Source organism: Teleopsis dalmanni, chromosome 1 (genome assembly GCF_002237135.1).
Source record: "Teleopsis dalmanni isolate 2A chromosome 1, ASM223713v2, whole genome shotgun sequence".
Lineage (NCBI taxonomy): Eukaryota > Metazoa > Arthropoda > Insecta > Diptera > Diopsidae > Teleopsis > Teleopsis dalmanni.
The window spans coordinates 95307173-95320184 of NC_051846.1; the positions used below are offsets into that span (position 1 = coordinate 95307173).

General features: G+C 30.6%; 1 protein-coding gene across 1 annotated transcript in view; it reads right to left on the reverse strand.

The window, feature by feature from the left end:
* Nucleotides 1-1111: 1111 nt before the first annotated feature.
* The window catches only part of LOC119688972 (serine/threonine-protein phosphatase rdgC-like), a 37190-nt gene continuing 25289 nt past the window's right edge, over nucleotides 1112-13012 (reverse strand). The window contains exons 3-8 of the mRNA XM_038103676.1: nucleotides 11948-12038; nucleotides 1855-1979; nucleotides 1635-1802; nucleotides 1376-1579; nucleotides 1176-1325; nucleotides 1112-1132 (exon numbers count right to left, since the gene is read on the reverse strand). Coding sequence (XP_037959604.1) covers nucleotides 1112-1132; nucleotides 1176-1325; nucleotides 1376-1579; nucleotides 1635-1802; nucleotides 1855-1979; nucleotides 11948-12038 — 759 coding nt within the window. The remainder of the gene's footprint in view (nucleotides 1133-1175; nucleotides 1326-1375; nucleotides 1580-1634; nucleotides 1803-1854; nucleotides 1980-11947; nucleotides 12039-13012) is intronic.

Below are 13012 nucleotides of genomic sequence, written 5' to 3' on the forward strand. Positions count from 1 at the left end.
ACAAACAGAACTTTAAAGAAGGAATTGATCAGATTTGATAAATGTGTATATTTTTGTTTGGTAATTTACGTAGCATTTCTGTCATTATAAATTCACTTCCTGGTGACTTTTATTATTTTAGATTATAAATTTGATTTTATATCGCTAATAACGGATGGTAATGGTAATGTTATGCCAACGTTACAGATGGAATGTTGATCTCACATTTTGTCCAATCCAAAGTAGTTTGTAAGTAATTTAAACAGGTTTTCTATCTAAGTGTTAATTTTGCCTATTTATATACAATAATTTTTATTATTGATTAAAGATTGAATTTGCTGTAAGCTTTATAAGAAAATTATTAAATGAGTCGTTTTTAAAAACCTTTTAAAATGCAGCTCATTAGTTATTTAATTTAGTTTTAATTTATCCACTGGCCATCTTGTTTGTTGCCAATAGCACTGCAGTTTTCTCTGAGCTGTAATGAGCATTAGTAACCTACATACAAAGTTTGAAGACAACCTACTATCAAATGATTCAAACTATCTAATTAAAAGAATTCAACTAAATTTTATTGTTTGCCAATAATATAATTGTGATACCTTAAAATTAGTTTTTCAATAGGTACGGGAGCTGATGTGTCAGCTTAAAAAATAGAAGTTTATTTAAGAGTACGATTCAAAAGATATATACTTTGTAATGAACCTATTCATGGCCGTTAATAGCGAGGATAGCTCGTAGTCTTCCAGAGAGAGATGTTTATTTCATACAAAATTAATATACAGATGTTAAGCATTTAAACATTTTTCCTAATCGATCACATTGAAAAGTGTTTTTCAAAGCATACAGTACAAAAATTTGATATTCCATATTAACTGCTTAAAATTCTTTTTAACATTTGTGGTTCCGAAAAGTTTAACCCTTAGATACATAATAGATGATTTAAAATATAAGGCAAAGGAACGAATTCTTGCAAGAAATTTGTATTAATAGAAAAAACCTTACATAATAAAAAGAAATCAATGAAACTAATTTAGTATAACTTAAAATTATTGGAATACTAAAGTCTCAATAATAGAACAAGAGTAAGTAAAAAGTAATATGTAATATGTTACGATATCTAATATGTTTTCTAATATATGTTACGATACCACTAAAAAACACAAATAGTTATCAAAGTTATATTAAAAGCTTACCTTTTCGCGATTAAGACTTTTAATAGTATTTAAATTTGTTTTATCTGATATTCCACCATGTACGACAAAAATTGCATTATTTATTATGGTTCCTAAAGGCAGCCAACTGTAAACTTCATCAATTGTCTTCAATAGAGCCTCCGCATTATTCTAAGTTTATAATTATTAATAACTAACTGTTTTATTTTTGAAAAATTTACCCCATATTTTAAGACCACTTCTTTTGTAAAACCGTACCGTCCATTCATTACGGAATCTTCATGATTGCCGCGATTCAAATAAACACCTCCTGGAAATGCTAAGAAAAATGCTATTAATAATAGAAAGACTTCCATACTTTTTTTGCCTCGATCAACGAAGTCTCCATTAAATACATAAGGATTTTCTGCACATGGTAACCCATTCTGAAATTTGATACATTAGTTTCTATAATGTCATTGTGATATAATCAAAATATACTTTATATAATATAACCAGCAAATCATCCAGTTTGCCATGAAGATCGCCAACAATAGTAATCTGCTTTGATAACACTGTGGAAGCCTGATTAATATTGGGAAGCCTTTTTAGTCTCGAAATAGCTTCAGTGAGAAGACGATTTACATTTTTTGCATCTAATTGATTGTTCTAATTAATATATAATATTAGCTTTTTTTTTATACGTGTTTTATATTTATACCTTTTTTTTTCTAAATAAATCTATAAGATTATTTACATCCTTAGCGATTAATGGAAATTTTAGTTGTGGACCAACGTAATTGGGATCTTCACTTAGTTTTACATTTTGATCTTCACTTTCATCAACTGTTATAGATGTAATCTATTATTTGTTATTTGATTGTGTCTTAATAATAATAAATTGTTAAATTTGTGTATATGCTATGACTGCATATTATATGTATACAGTAAAATTATTCTTAACGGACAGTCCTTTTAACCGGACAGCCTTCGTAAACATAGCTTTTCCTTTAATTTTTCCATACAAATATCATTCCAATAACCGCACTGTCTAATAACAAAACGCAGACACTATATTTCAAACTATTTTGATTAAAAAATCAAAAAAAATCAAAAAAATATAGAACCTGTAATTTAAAAATGTCACCAAAATAAAAATGTACTTTCCATTATAGAAAAAATGGAAATTATTAACGTGTTCCAAAACGAAAAATTGTCGTATGTGAAATTGCAAAAAGGTAAATTTTAATCCCCATAAAAAATGAAATTATGCACAATTTTTTGTGTTTAAAGGTTTCATGTTGGCAAAACGCAAGAAATTAATAAAAATAAATGGGACTCTGGACTAAACGCATATCAAAGCGATGTTTTCTTAAAAAATGCGGCTCTGAAATAGTCAAAATATATTTTGATTGGTTCGCTAAGTCTAGAAGTCGAAATATTTAAAAGTCAGGCAAAAGCAGTTGAAATAACAATCAAATTAGGTGTATCTAATTTTAATGCATCAGATGGTTGGTTAAACGGACAGGGCATAAGGAATAATGTTGCTTTCAAGTGCATATCTGGTGAATCTGGAGATGTAAACTAAGAGAATGTCAGGTACTTCAGGGCAAAGCTGTCATCTCTGTTGAGCAGATACAAGCCCCAAGATATTTACAATGCAGATGAAAGCGGGCTTTTCTTTAACGCATTACCTAATAAAACTTACCCTTAAAGAAAGACTCACAATATGGATTTGTGGATTTTTTTTAATGGCCTAGTGGGGTGGTGAGCCCCAATTGGTATTGATAGATGATAATTAAAATCAGTGCCGTATTTACTTGAAATATCTCTGAAATCAATTTAAAAAGTTATTAAAAATGAGAATCAAATTGTATATCAATATTCTAGTTGCACAAACACCCTATCAAACTGCTGAATCAAAAAAATAGTGAAAAGCTCAAATGATTCAGAAGATATTCCACAAAGATAAAGTTGCTGTATCACAATCTGAGTATGGAAGCCCTATAATCTTGACAAAAAAGTAAAATAATTATAAACAACTTTACGGTGATTATGCGGTGGAACTGACATTCGTATATACATACATACAGTTTGTCAACATTGTGTTTGTAAAACGAAAAAATGTTACAAATGTTTATTAAATGCACAATAAAAATGATTTAATTTTGAAATAAAAAAAAAAATTAAAAAATAATTTAAACATTTTTCTTTATATTATACTAAAAATTAATCAAAAATATCATTAGAACAGTAAAATAATTACAAAAATAAAAATAACAACAAATTTGTTGTGTCAACATTGTGTTTGCAATTTTGCAATTTCTTATTTTTAACGGCACAGAATACCGTTAGATGTGTCTGGGTTTTTCTTTTTATTATAATATTCTGCAAAAACTGTTCAGTTTCTATATTATTTAATAAAGTAGAGTGTTTTAAGTGAAGGAATAACTAGAACGCACGTAATTAAATATGCCAGGTAAAAGAACATATTCAAATAATATTGAATTAGTATGTCATAATTACTACCTCGGCAGATCTACTAGGAATAAAGACTAATGTTTAATATTAGGTTAAGAACAATTTATAATATCATAAACAGAGCAGAAAATGAGGATTGCATTAGTTTAAAACCAGCAGGCCACCGTATTAAACCATTGTCTAATCGCCATATAAGAAGAGTATTGCGAATAATTTTTAAAAATCCTTGAATTTCCTTACGATCATTGGCATTAGGTCTATAGAAGCTTTTTAATATTGTTGTTAGTCACAAGGCAATAAGAAAAGTGCTATTACAAAACATTTATTCTTCGAAAGTTGCACGTAATACACCGTTGTTATCTGTTCAAAAAATTGAAAAACGATTTCAGTTTCAGTTCAGTTTTATAAAATATGTTTCTGAGACATTTTTGTGTGGGTCCTGCATGATTTTGATTTTGAGCTTGATTTTCACTTCGTCAGAGTAGTAGTGCTTTTTTTTTTTTTATCGCTACGAGTCTAGGAGCCAACTTGTTTGCATATTGTTTGTTTGTTCCTTTGAATTGGGGCTATATATTCTTTAAAATTTTCCAAAAGAAATAATTAATTTTTTCCGTGAGGTAAGTCTTTCTGGATGTTTTTTATTGAACTATTCCTTTCTTCATCAAAGGTTTTTTCAGCGCTTTAATCGCTACATTGAGGTTGAATTTAGATCTGGGATAACTGCATTTTTTCAGAAATACAGTTTAGCAGAAATAGGCTCATCCAAGGTCAATGGAAAAATTGTTTTTTTGCATTATCATGTTGAACAATAGTAGAGTCAGCAGAAGCGTCAATTAGGGTATTGTTTATTACATCGACAGCGTTCTCAATTTCATCTGGGTAGTGAGTTGCAAAAGTTTGTAACGACACGTTTTCGTTCGTTGGTAATGCTGAGGTATACTTAGCCGCTGTCCGAGGGTCGTTGCAATATAATTTTTATTTTTGAAGTCAAAGACAATGTGATGTAGTGATCTAATTATTATTATTTATTTAGGAGAATTTAAAATTAAATAAGGTTTTGCATTCTAATATAATTATAATATAATGCTGGTTTGCTAATTTGATGACTACGATTATTTGGAATAATCGTGCTTCGATGATTGTTCCGATTGTTGTTTCCACGTGCCTGAAATGTTGCTTTCAGACGACACTACTCGTGCTAATCTTGGTGTTTTGTCAGAAGACGTCGTTAACTGGAGATTAGAAGTGTTGTGCTGGGTTACAGCCTTGGTTAGCATTCATTAATGTTAGGACGTATTACTACCCTAACTCAAACCTACACATAATCCTACTAGTCAAGATGTATCATGACTACCTTGGCTTGATTTACATATAAGACTACATATACAATCTACTAGTCAAGATGTATATAACTACCTTGACGTAATACAAGTCTACTAGTCAAGATGTATGTAACTACTTGCCTACAGTTCTACTGACTTGTTTCACAAAGACGTATTACTACTTTTAAGAGTTTCCAACAAGTGCCCCTACTTGTACAATGCGCGTTTATTTATACTCAAACGACCGAAGCTTTTCCTGTAGCCTATCGGTACATTTGCCGTTGGTATTTTTGATGCTTGTTGTCTTTTGTTGCTGTTGTTCGCCTGGGTGTGATTTCTGTGCTTTATGTTTTCGTGTGTTCTTGAATTCGCCGTGCTTTGTATTTAGTTCAACCAAAGCTTTCATGCTTTGACGTTTCTTGTCTTGTTTACAAACATGTTTTTTATATAGTGCCGGTAATAGTTATTATTATAATATATATTTATATTTATTTATTAATAAATAATAAGAAAAAATTAATAAAACAAACAACAAAAAAATAAAATAAATATATAAATAGTCAATAAATAAGATGTGTATATTCTTCACTTATTTAAATACATTTCTTTATTTTTTTTTGTTAATTGTAATAATAATTTCAGATGCATTCCAAGTGATACCGATGCAGATGCGATGTGTTACTTGTCAGTTATTTTAATATAATATATATATTAAATAAAATTAATCCATTTTATTTTATATTATATTAAAATTCTAACAGTGAGTGAAATTAAATTATATGTTGTTGTTAAACATAGTGTATTGTGATGTGTAACTAAAATGTCTTTTGAAGTTACTAGTATAGTGTTGGTGTTATTGCATGTTTATATTGAATCTACGTAAGTTGAAAATATGTGAATATTTCCTTCCTTACATGTGTAATAAGTGAAAAGTAAGTTATTATTATAAAATAACAGCAGTGCAGACATTGTTTTGTAAAAAGAAATAGTGGTATTTATTAAATTAGCGCAATTGATTTTTGTAAAAACATATATAATAGTTTATGTAGTGTAAAGAACTCAGTCTTGGTTAAACTGAGGTGGAAAACTATCGATGGTTTACCACTATCTATCCGCCATCGATGGCAGTGCTAGACTATCGATAGTCTACGATAGTTTGTCATAGTAAAGCTTCACAAAAAAAGCGCACTTTTGGCATCTGTAGTTTGCCATGGCGTAAAGTGACTTCAAAATTCTAATTCTAAAAACATCACGAAGATAAACATGTTCACAATTAATTACTATTACGTAGTAATGATGAAATATTTCTGTGTAAAATTATTTCTGTGAAATATTTCAGTAAAGCTGAACAAGTAGTTTCAGAACGACGGACTCGACTGAAAGAAAAAAACATCAATATGATGTTATTTTTAAACAAAAATCTTAGTTACTAAAATGGCAACAATGTCGAAAAAAGAAGATGAAATCTTCTTATTTTTATTTATGTAAAATATTGGAGGTATTCAGGCAACTGATTAGTTGCTTAGTAGATTAAAATACTTCGTATAAAAAAATCAGCATTTTGATGTTAATCTGTTGCTTAAACGACCCAAAATGCGTAATTTGATTAGTATGTTGTGTGCAAATGCTTTGGCAGCACTCGTATCAACAGCAAAGCGAAACGTATGTTAACAGTGAAATACTCAAATATTCGTAAATTTTAATATTATTTAAATGTATCATATAATTTATCATATAACTAAAATTGCAAACGTGTCATATATCAAGAAGTAGAATATTCAATTTTATACTTTTTAATTATATTTTAACTCTTTAAAAATTACAGTTTTACTGAATTTTATTTATTAATTTATGTTGCATTTTTTTTTAAGACACCCTATGCGTATAGCGCCAACACTTGGTACTGGCAGCACTAATAATCAAATTTTCACTAATATGAGAATCTCCGAAATAGTAGATTCTCTGCTTAGTTTCTTTTTTGCATGCAAATTTTTGTTGTAATCATCTACTAAGCAACTAATCAGTTGCCTGAATACCCCTATTATCTCCAAAAATTCAATGAAATGTGTCATATTAATTAAATTTTAGTTTAAATTTAAAATAAATACATGATTTTTTGAATTAAACAGACCTTTGTATTAAAATTAACATACTATCGAAAACTCTTGATAGTAATCGATGGCTTGGAAAAAAACTGTCAGTCACTATCGATGGTACCGACTATCGACAGTTCTACACTAGGGTAAATAAGAATTTAAGTGATGGTCCTAGACACGTTTGCAAGGCTTTTCAAACAACTTTCAATACAATTTGGGGACAAAGTGCGAGGGATGGTTCAATCAAAGCAAAACTTTATCAAGATCGAATATGCCTGATTTTTCGCAAAAGTCAGATTATAAGTTTTTTAAATTAGAATATCAGTAAGGTCTTAAACTCATTTGTATGGGCAGCTGCGTAGTTAGATATAAAATGTAAAGAAATTAATAACACACCCTACTTGGATTGTTGATTGTGTAGGGAAAGGGTGGACAATTTTGAATATTTTCAGTAAATATGCGATTGATATATATTGTAATATGAATGATGTTTAAAAGTATTTATATATCTGGTAGTTTGAACAATATACTACGATAATAGACCATTGTGCACTGCATTTATTTTCAGTTATAACTTGCAACTGCGGTCACTTTTAAATATGAAGAAAGGCGCGAAAATTGTGAGCTTTATCAGTTTTGCGATGATATTGAACGACAGGTTAATATTATTATATCAGTGCCTTGTTATTTTTTTTTAATATTTTGAACTTTAAACTGAACAAGAAAAGTTAAACTGTATTAATTGTATGTATATTAATAATTGTAATTTTTTTTTGAAAAATGTTCGATTTAATTAGTTTTGTCAATTTTTGGAGGCGATGCGCGAGGGGAAGATATTGACTGATAATTTTTATTTTTTTTCTCAATTGACTACATTTATTTTAATACAAATCTATATCTAGGTCTCCGCTTTTTCATATATAGTAGGGATGACTGCAGCTTCTTTAAATATGGGATACATTTAAACGGACGACTCTAAAATAGTCGTATTTTCATATATATATTGGGTGTGATTCGTTTATCCTCAATTTTCTCTCAATAGGTATTTGTATACCAAAATTCCACCAAGCACATGTAACTTGTCGGACGGTATATGTGTATTTTTGTTTTCATGGATATACCACCGAGCACATAAACCCGCTAGTATTTAGATGAAAAGGTAAAATGAAAGATGGGTTTGGTTGGACTTTGTGTAATCGAATGCTTATGACTTATCTATATATACATATTTTTTCTTATAATAATTGCTTATGATTACTTACTAAAATTGTCACCTAAAAAGAATAAGAAAACGTGCAATATTACATGCTTATTATCAAAATAAACAGTAATCAGCAGAAATAATACTTATAATTATATTACATTTATTTTTAACAAAACAATAATCAGCAAAAGTAGTATACGTTACATGTATGTTAGCATTGGACAGCAAAAGACAAAAATAAATCACTTATGTTTATACGTAATACGTAATACTTAACAGGGTGGTAGCATTTCGCTTCAATTATAAACACAATGCAATGCATTTCAGGAACACATAATGGCAATTCACCACTCAGAAAATTGGATTTTGTGCAACTAGAACTCCGATGTAAATGTCGCAATTTTTTTGTACAGACAAGTTGTTATTAAATCTCTGGTAAAAGCTGCATTAATATTGTCAACAGTTTAAGAATGCCTAGCTTCTTTTAAAAAAGAAAGACGTCGCTGTCCAACTATATGGGTACAGAGGCATCTCGTCAGTCAGATCCAGTGTGAATTCTATGTTGTGAGTTCATAGAATTCTCAGGTCGGTCCATTTTCACTATCTGCATCCGAATACTGCTAGTCCATGGTATTTCAGTGGTATTTGTTATCGTAGCTCAAATGAGCTACTGGGCTATCACTTTTTTGGATTTAATAGCTTGACGAGCAAAAAATACAGATGCAAACTTATTGCAACAAATGTATGCAATTTTTACATTAATTGCACAAACCACAAGGTTATCTGTTAATAGTGATTTTAAAGAAAAAGTTTCTAACATTAAGCCAGATATCTCGCAAACTGAACGTATTCGTATACAACATAACGAAAAAGTTATTCAAATAGTTGTAGTTATTAAAATTCGTTGTCAACTGGGCATGAATATTTCATACGCTGTTTTTTAACTATATCCTAACACTTCGTGACTAACTAATGTGTGTGACTAACTAATTAAAACACATTTTTTTTGCCAAAATTCGTTTTTATTAATCAACATAGTCCCCTTTTAGGGAGATATAATCATTCCAACGCTTTTGCAATCTTTCGATACCGCCTTTGTAAAACGATTTTTCTTTGCCTTCAAAATAGGCGTTAGTTTCGGCGATTACTTCATCATTTGAGCCAAATCTCTTACCACGGAGTATCTTTTTGAGGTCTGCGAAGAGCCAGTAGTCGCTGGGGGCCAGATCTGGAGAAAACGGTGGGTGCGGCAGCAATTTGTAGCTCAATTCGTTCAATTTTGCCATCGTTTTCATCGACTTGTGACATAGTGCATTGTCTTGCTGGAACAAAACTGTTTTCTTCGCCATATGAGGCCGTTTCTTTGCGATTTCGTCTTTTAAACGCTCCAATAACGCTATATAATAGTCGCTGTTGATGGTCTTCCCCTTCTGGAAATAGTCGATGAATATTATTCCATGCGCGTCCCAAAATACAGACGCCATAACCTTGCCAGCCAACTACTGCGTCTTTGGTCGCTTTAAGCGGCTTTCACCGGCTGCATGCCACTCAGCAGACTGCCGATTTGACTCTGGAGTGAAATGGTGGATCTATGTTTCATCCATCGTGATGTACCGACGCAAAAACTCCGACTTATTGCGCGTAAACATGTCCAAACAGCTCTTTGAATCATCGATTCGTTGTTGTTTTTGCTCCGGTGTGAGCAAACGCGGCACCCATTTGGAAAACACCTTTTTCATACCCAAATGTTCATGTATTATGGTGTGTACACTGCCTGCTGATATCTGTAGAATGTCAGAAATCTCCCTCACTTTCACTTTACGGTCGGATATAATGATTTTCAGTGTTTTTTCAACGTTTTCCGGAATAACAGGGTCATTTGGCCGTCCAGTAGATGGAATGTCATCGGTGTCTGTACGACCACGTTTGAATTCGGCATACCAATAACAAATGCTTCTTTTTGGTGGAGCAAAGTCCGAATAATGTTTTTCAAGCCATTCCTGGCATTGAACAGTATTTTTTTCATTAAAAAACAATGATAAATTAGCACACGGAATTGCTTTGAATTCATTTTTTTTTTGAAAACTCAAAAGTAGCGTCACTTAAAGCACTGTAACTTGTAAACAAATGGTCGGATTAACATATAATTTTGACAGTAAACCAACATATTGACAGCGATACAATATCAAACCAAAATCATTACATCCACGCGCTGTTAACCCATATCCGCCCAACGTTCGATTAATCGAACAGCAAATTTTACCACTTTTCATGGATTTTTTTTTTCGAAAAAGTTTAAGAGTTTATATATGTGATTACTTTAATCTACACCACCCATTCTCTTATTAATTAAGCTTTAGAAAAAACATTACTTTTGGTCTACTTTTAAAATATGGTAAAAATATGAAAAAAAATAAGACATAAAAAAAATAATTATAGAGTTTTATTGCCAATTAGTCAAACTTGAAAACACACTTAGATTTTTTTATCAGGTTTTCCCTTCAGCGACCAGAGATGTGTAAAGTTGAGTGTTCGATTATTCGAACACTGGGCACTAATGCCTTTATTTTTTTCTATTAAACAGTGAACTACAATGCAACGTTTTTGTAGTCATTGAACAGTAGTTAAAGCAATAAAAGTACGGTAAATACTTATTTTATTGCATTCAGCTGGCAAAAGCGAGTGATTTTAAATTTAATATACGGTAAATGTAAGGTGAATTTAATATACGGGAGGAGTTGATCTAAATGATAATGCAGTTCAAAATTACTATATTGTAATCGGATCTAAAAAGTGGTACTGGCCGTTATAGCTAGTTGTGCTTGATTCAGCCATCGTTAATGCATTGAAATTGGATTTCTTTGTTCGTCGCTTCCATGCAGAGAATACTATAAATCAAAAAGACTTTCGTGTAAATATTGCAAAAATTATCTAGTGAAAATGACAACAGTGGTACCGATAATAGTGACCTTCCTCCAAGGAGGAGCAACCTGAAACTATGCCCGAATCAAAGGTCACCATTTAATTATAAAAATAGTAGGCAATAAAAAGAGATGGTGCAAGCTTTGCCATAAACCATCCTCATATTTGTGTAAAAGGTGTAATATACCACTACACACACATTGTCTTAAAAAATTCCACAGTCAAAATAAAATGGAATAGGTAAATAATAATTTTTTTTTATGTATTGAAATCTTACTTTAATTTAAAAATAAAAAACATATATATTTTTCAAATAACTGCTGTTTTTCTGTTAAAAAATGCGGCTAAGCGCCCACTGTTCGATTAATCGAACACCAGCTTTCTTCAAAACAAAAAATTGCAAAAAAGTTTGGACTTCAGATTCGTGATTTTTGGCCCAAATACACCCAATATATCCTTGGGCGGATATGTGTTAATTGTGACATTCTTTCCATATGGGCAGCTATGTGTATAGAATAATATATTGTCAATTTCAATTTAGTTACTTGCAGGCGCAATCTCAGTTGTAGTTTCATCTAAATTATATTACAAGTGTTATTATTTGCTTTGGAACAATACACAAGTTGTTTTACAATGCAGACCACTTAATTCATTCCACATTTCAACTTAAGGCATTTGTTTCTACTAACATATTTGACATTTTCGTGATAGGCTTATGAAAATTAAAAGCATTTAATTATGCTCTGATTACATTCACTTAAATCACAATAATATATAATACAAACTTACTTAAGGACGATTTTGTTAGAATAGAAGTCGATCTAATGCTTGGGGATCCATGTTGATAGTGTTTTAAAAGAGCCACAAAAAAATTAAAAAGCTGAAATTAAAAAAATCATTATAGCATATGAGAAAATATTGAACAAATAGAAAATACAATTTCAATTACTAAAGTGCATTTGCACTAAAAAAACACTTACTTAATAAAATTATGAAATTATATTGAAAGTTATTGTCCAATTTGGACATAATAATGAGCAATTAATCATATCATAAATAATTTGTTTAAATTTATTTTATTTTATTTCCAATTTTATTTTGTTGTCAAAGCGAATTTTCATTCTCATAGTGTGAATGACTTAATGTCTTAACCTTGAACGGTGGATTAGGATATCAACATTTATCAAAAACAACAACAACAAATATATATCACACGAGCACACTTTGCTCGTCATATGAGACTACAGATAAGCCATGCATTTGGCATTGCAATGTTGTTACTAAAGAACATCATGACGAATGAAAATTCGTTTGTGCAAGGTCGCGTATTATAATGATTAAAGTAATAATTATGGTTGTAAGTTAACCTGGTATATGGACTTAGTTCAAGGTTGAAAAAAAATAAGTTTAAGAAACTAAGGTTGCTAAGAAAATTACACAAGTAATATTTCCTTTTTGTTTATTCGCAAACAATATCCATGAGAAGTGTGACCGTTTCCATGACTAAGCTAAGCGATATCTAATCGCTACTTTAATGCAGCTCAAGGTATAGGGCATTATCGTGAGAATTGTATGCATCTATACCTTGCAGAAATTTGTATAAAAGACAAAACTTTTAATAATAAAATTCAATTCAATTCTAGAATTTGTTGAAGTTTTAATTCGTTTAAAGTGCTTATTAAGACTCAAGGCAAATAGGATAAAGCGCCTAGTTGCTAAAAATAAGAAAGAAGAAGCAATTTACACTGAAGTTGGTTTAAGTACCAAATTCAGCATTCGCAAATAGGAACTGGTTCAAGTGCCGGATTCAAGTATCGATTCAGGTTCAATAACAAACGAGTTATTGGACAGTTA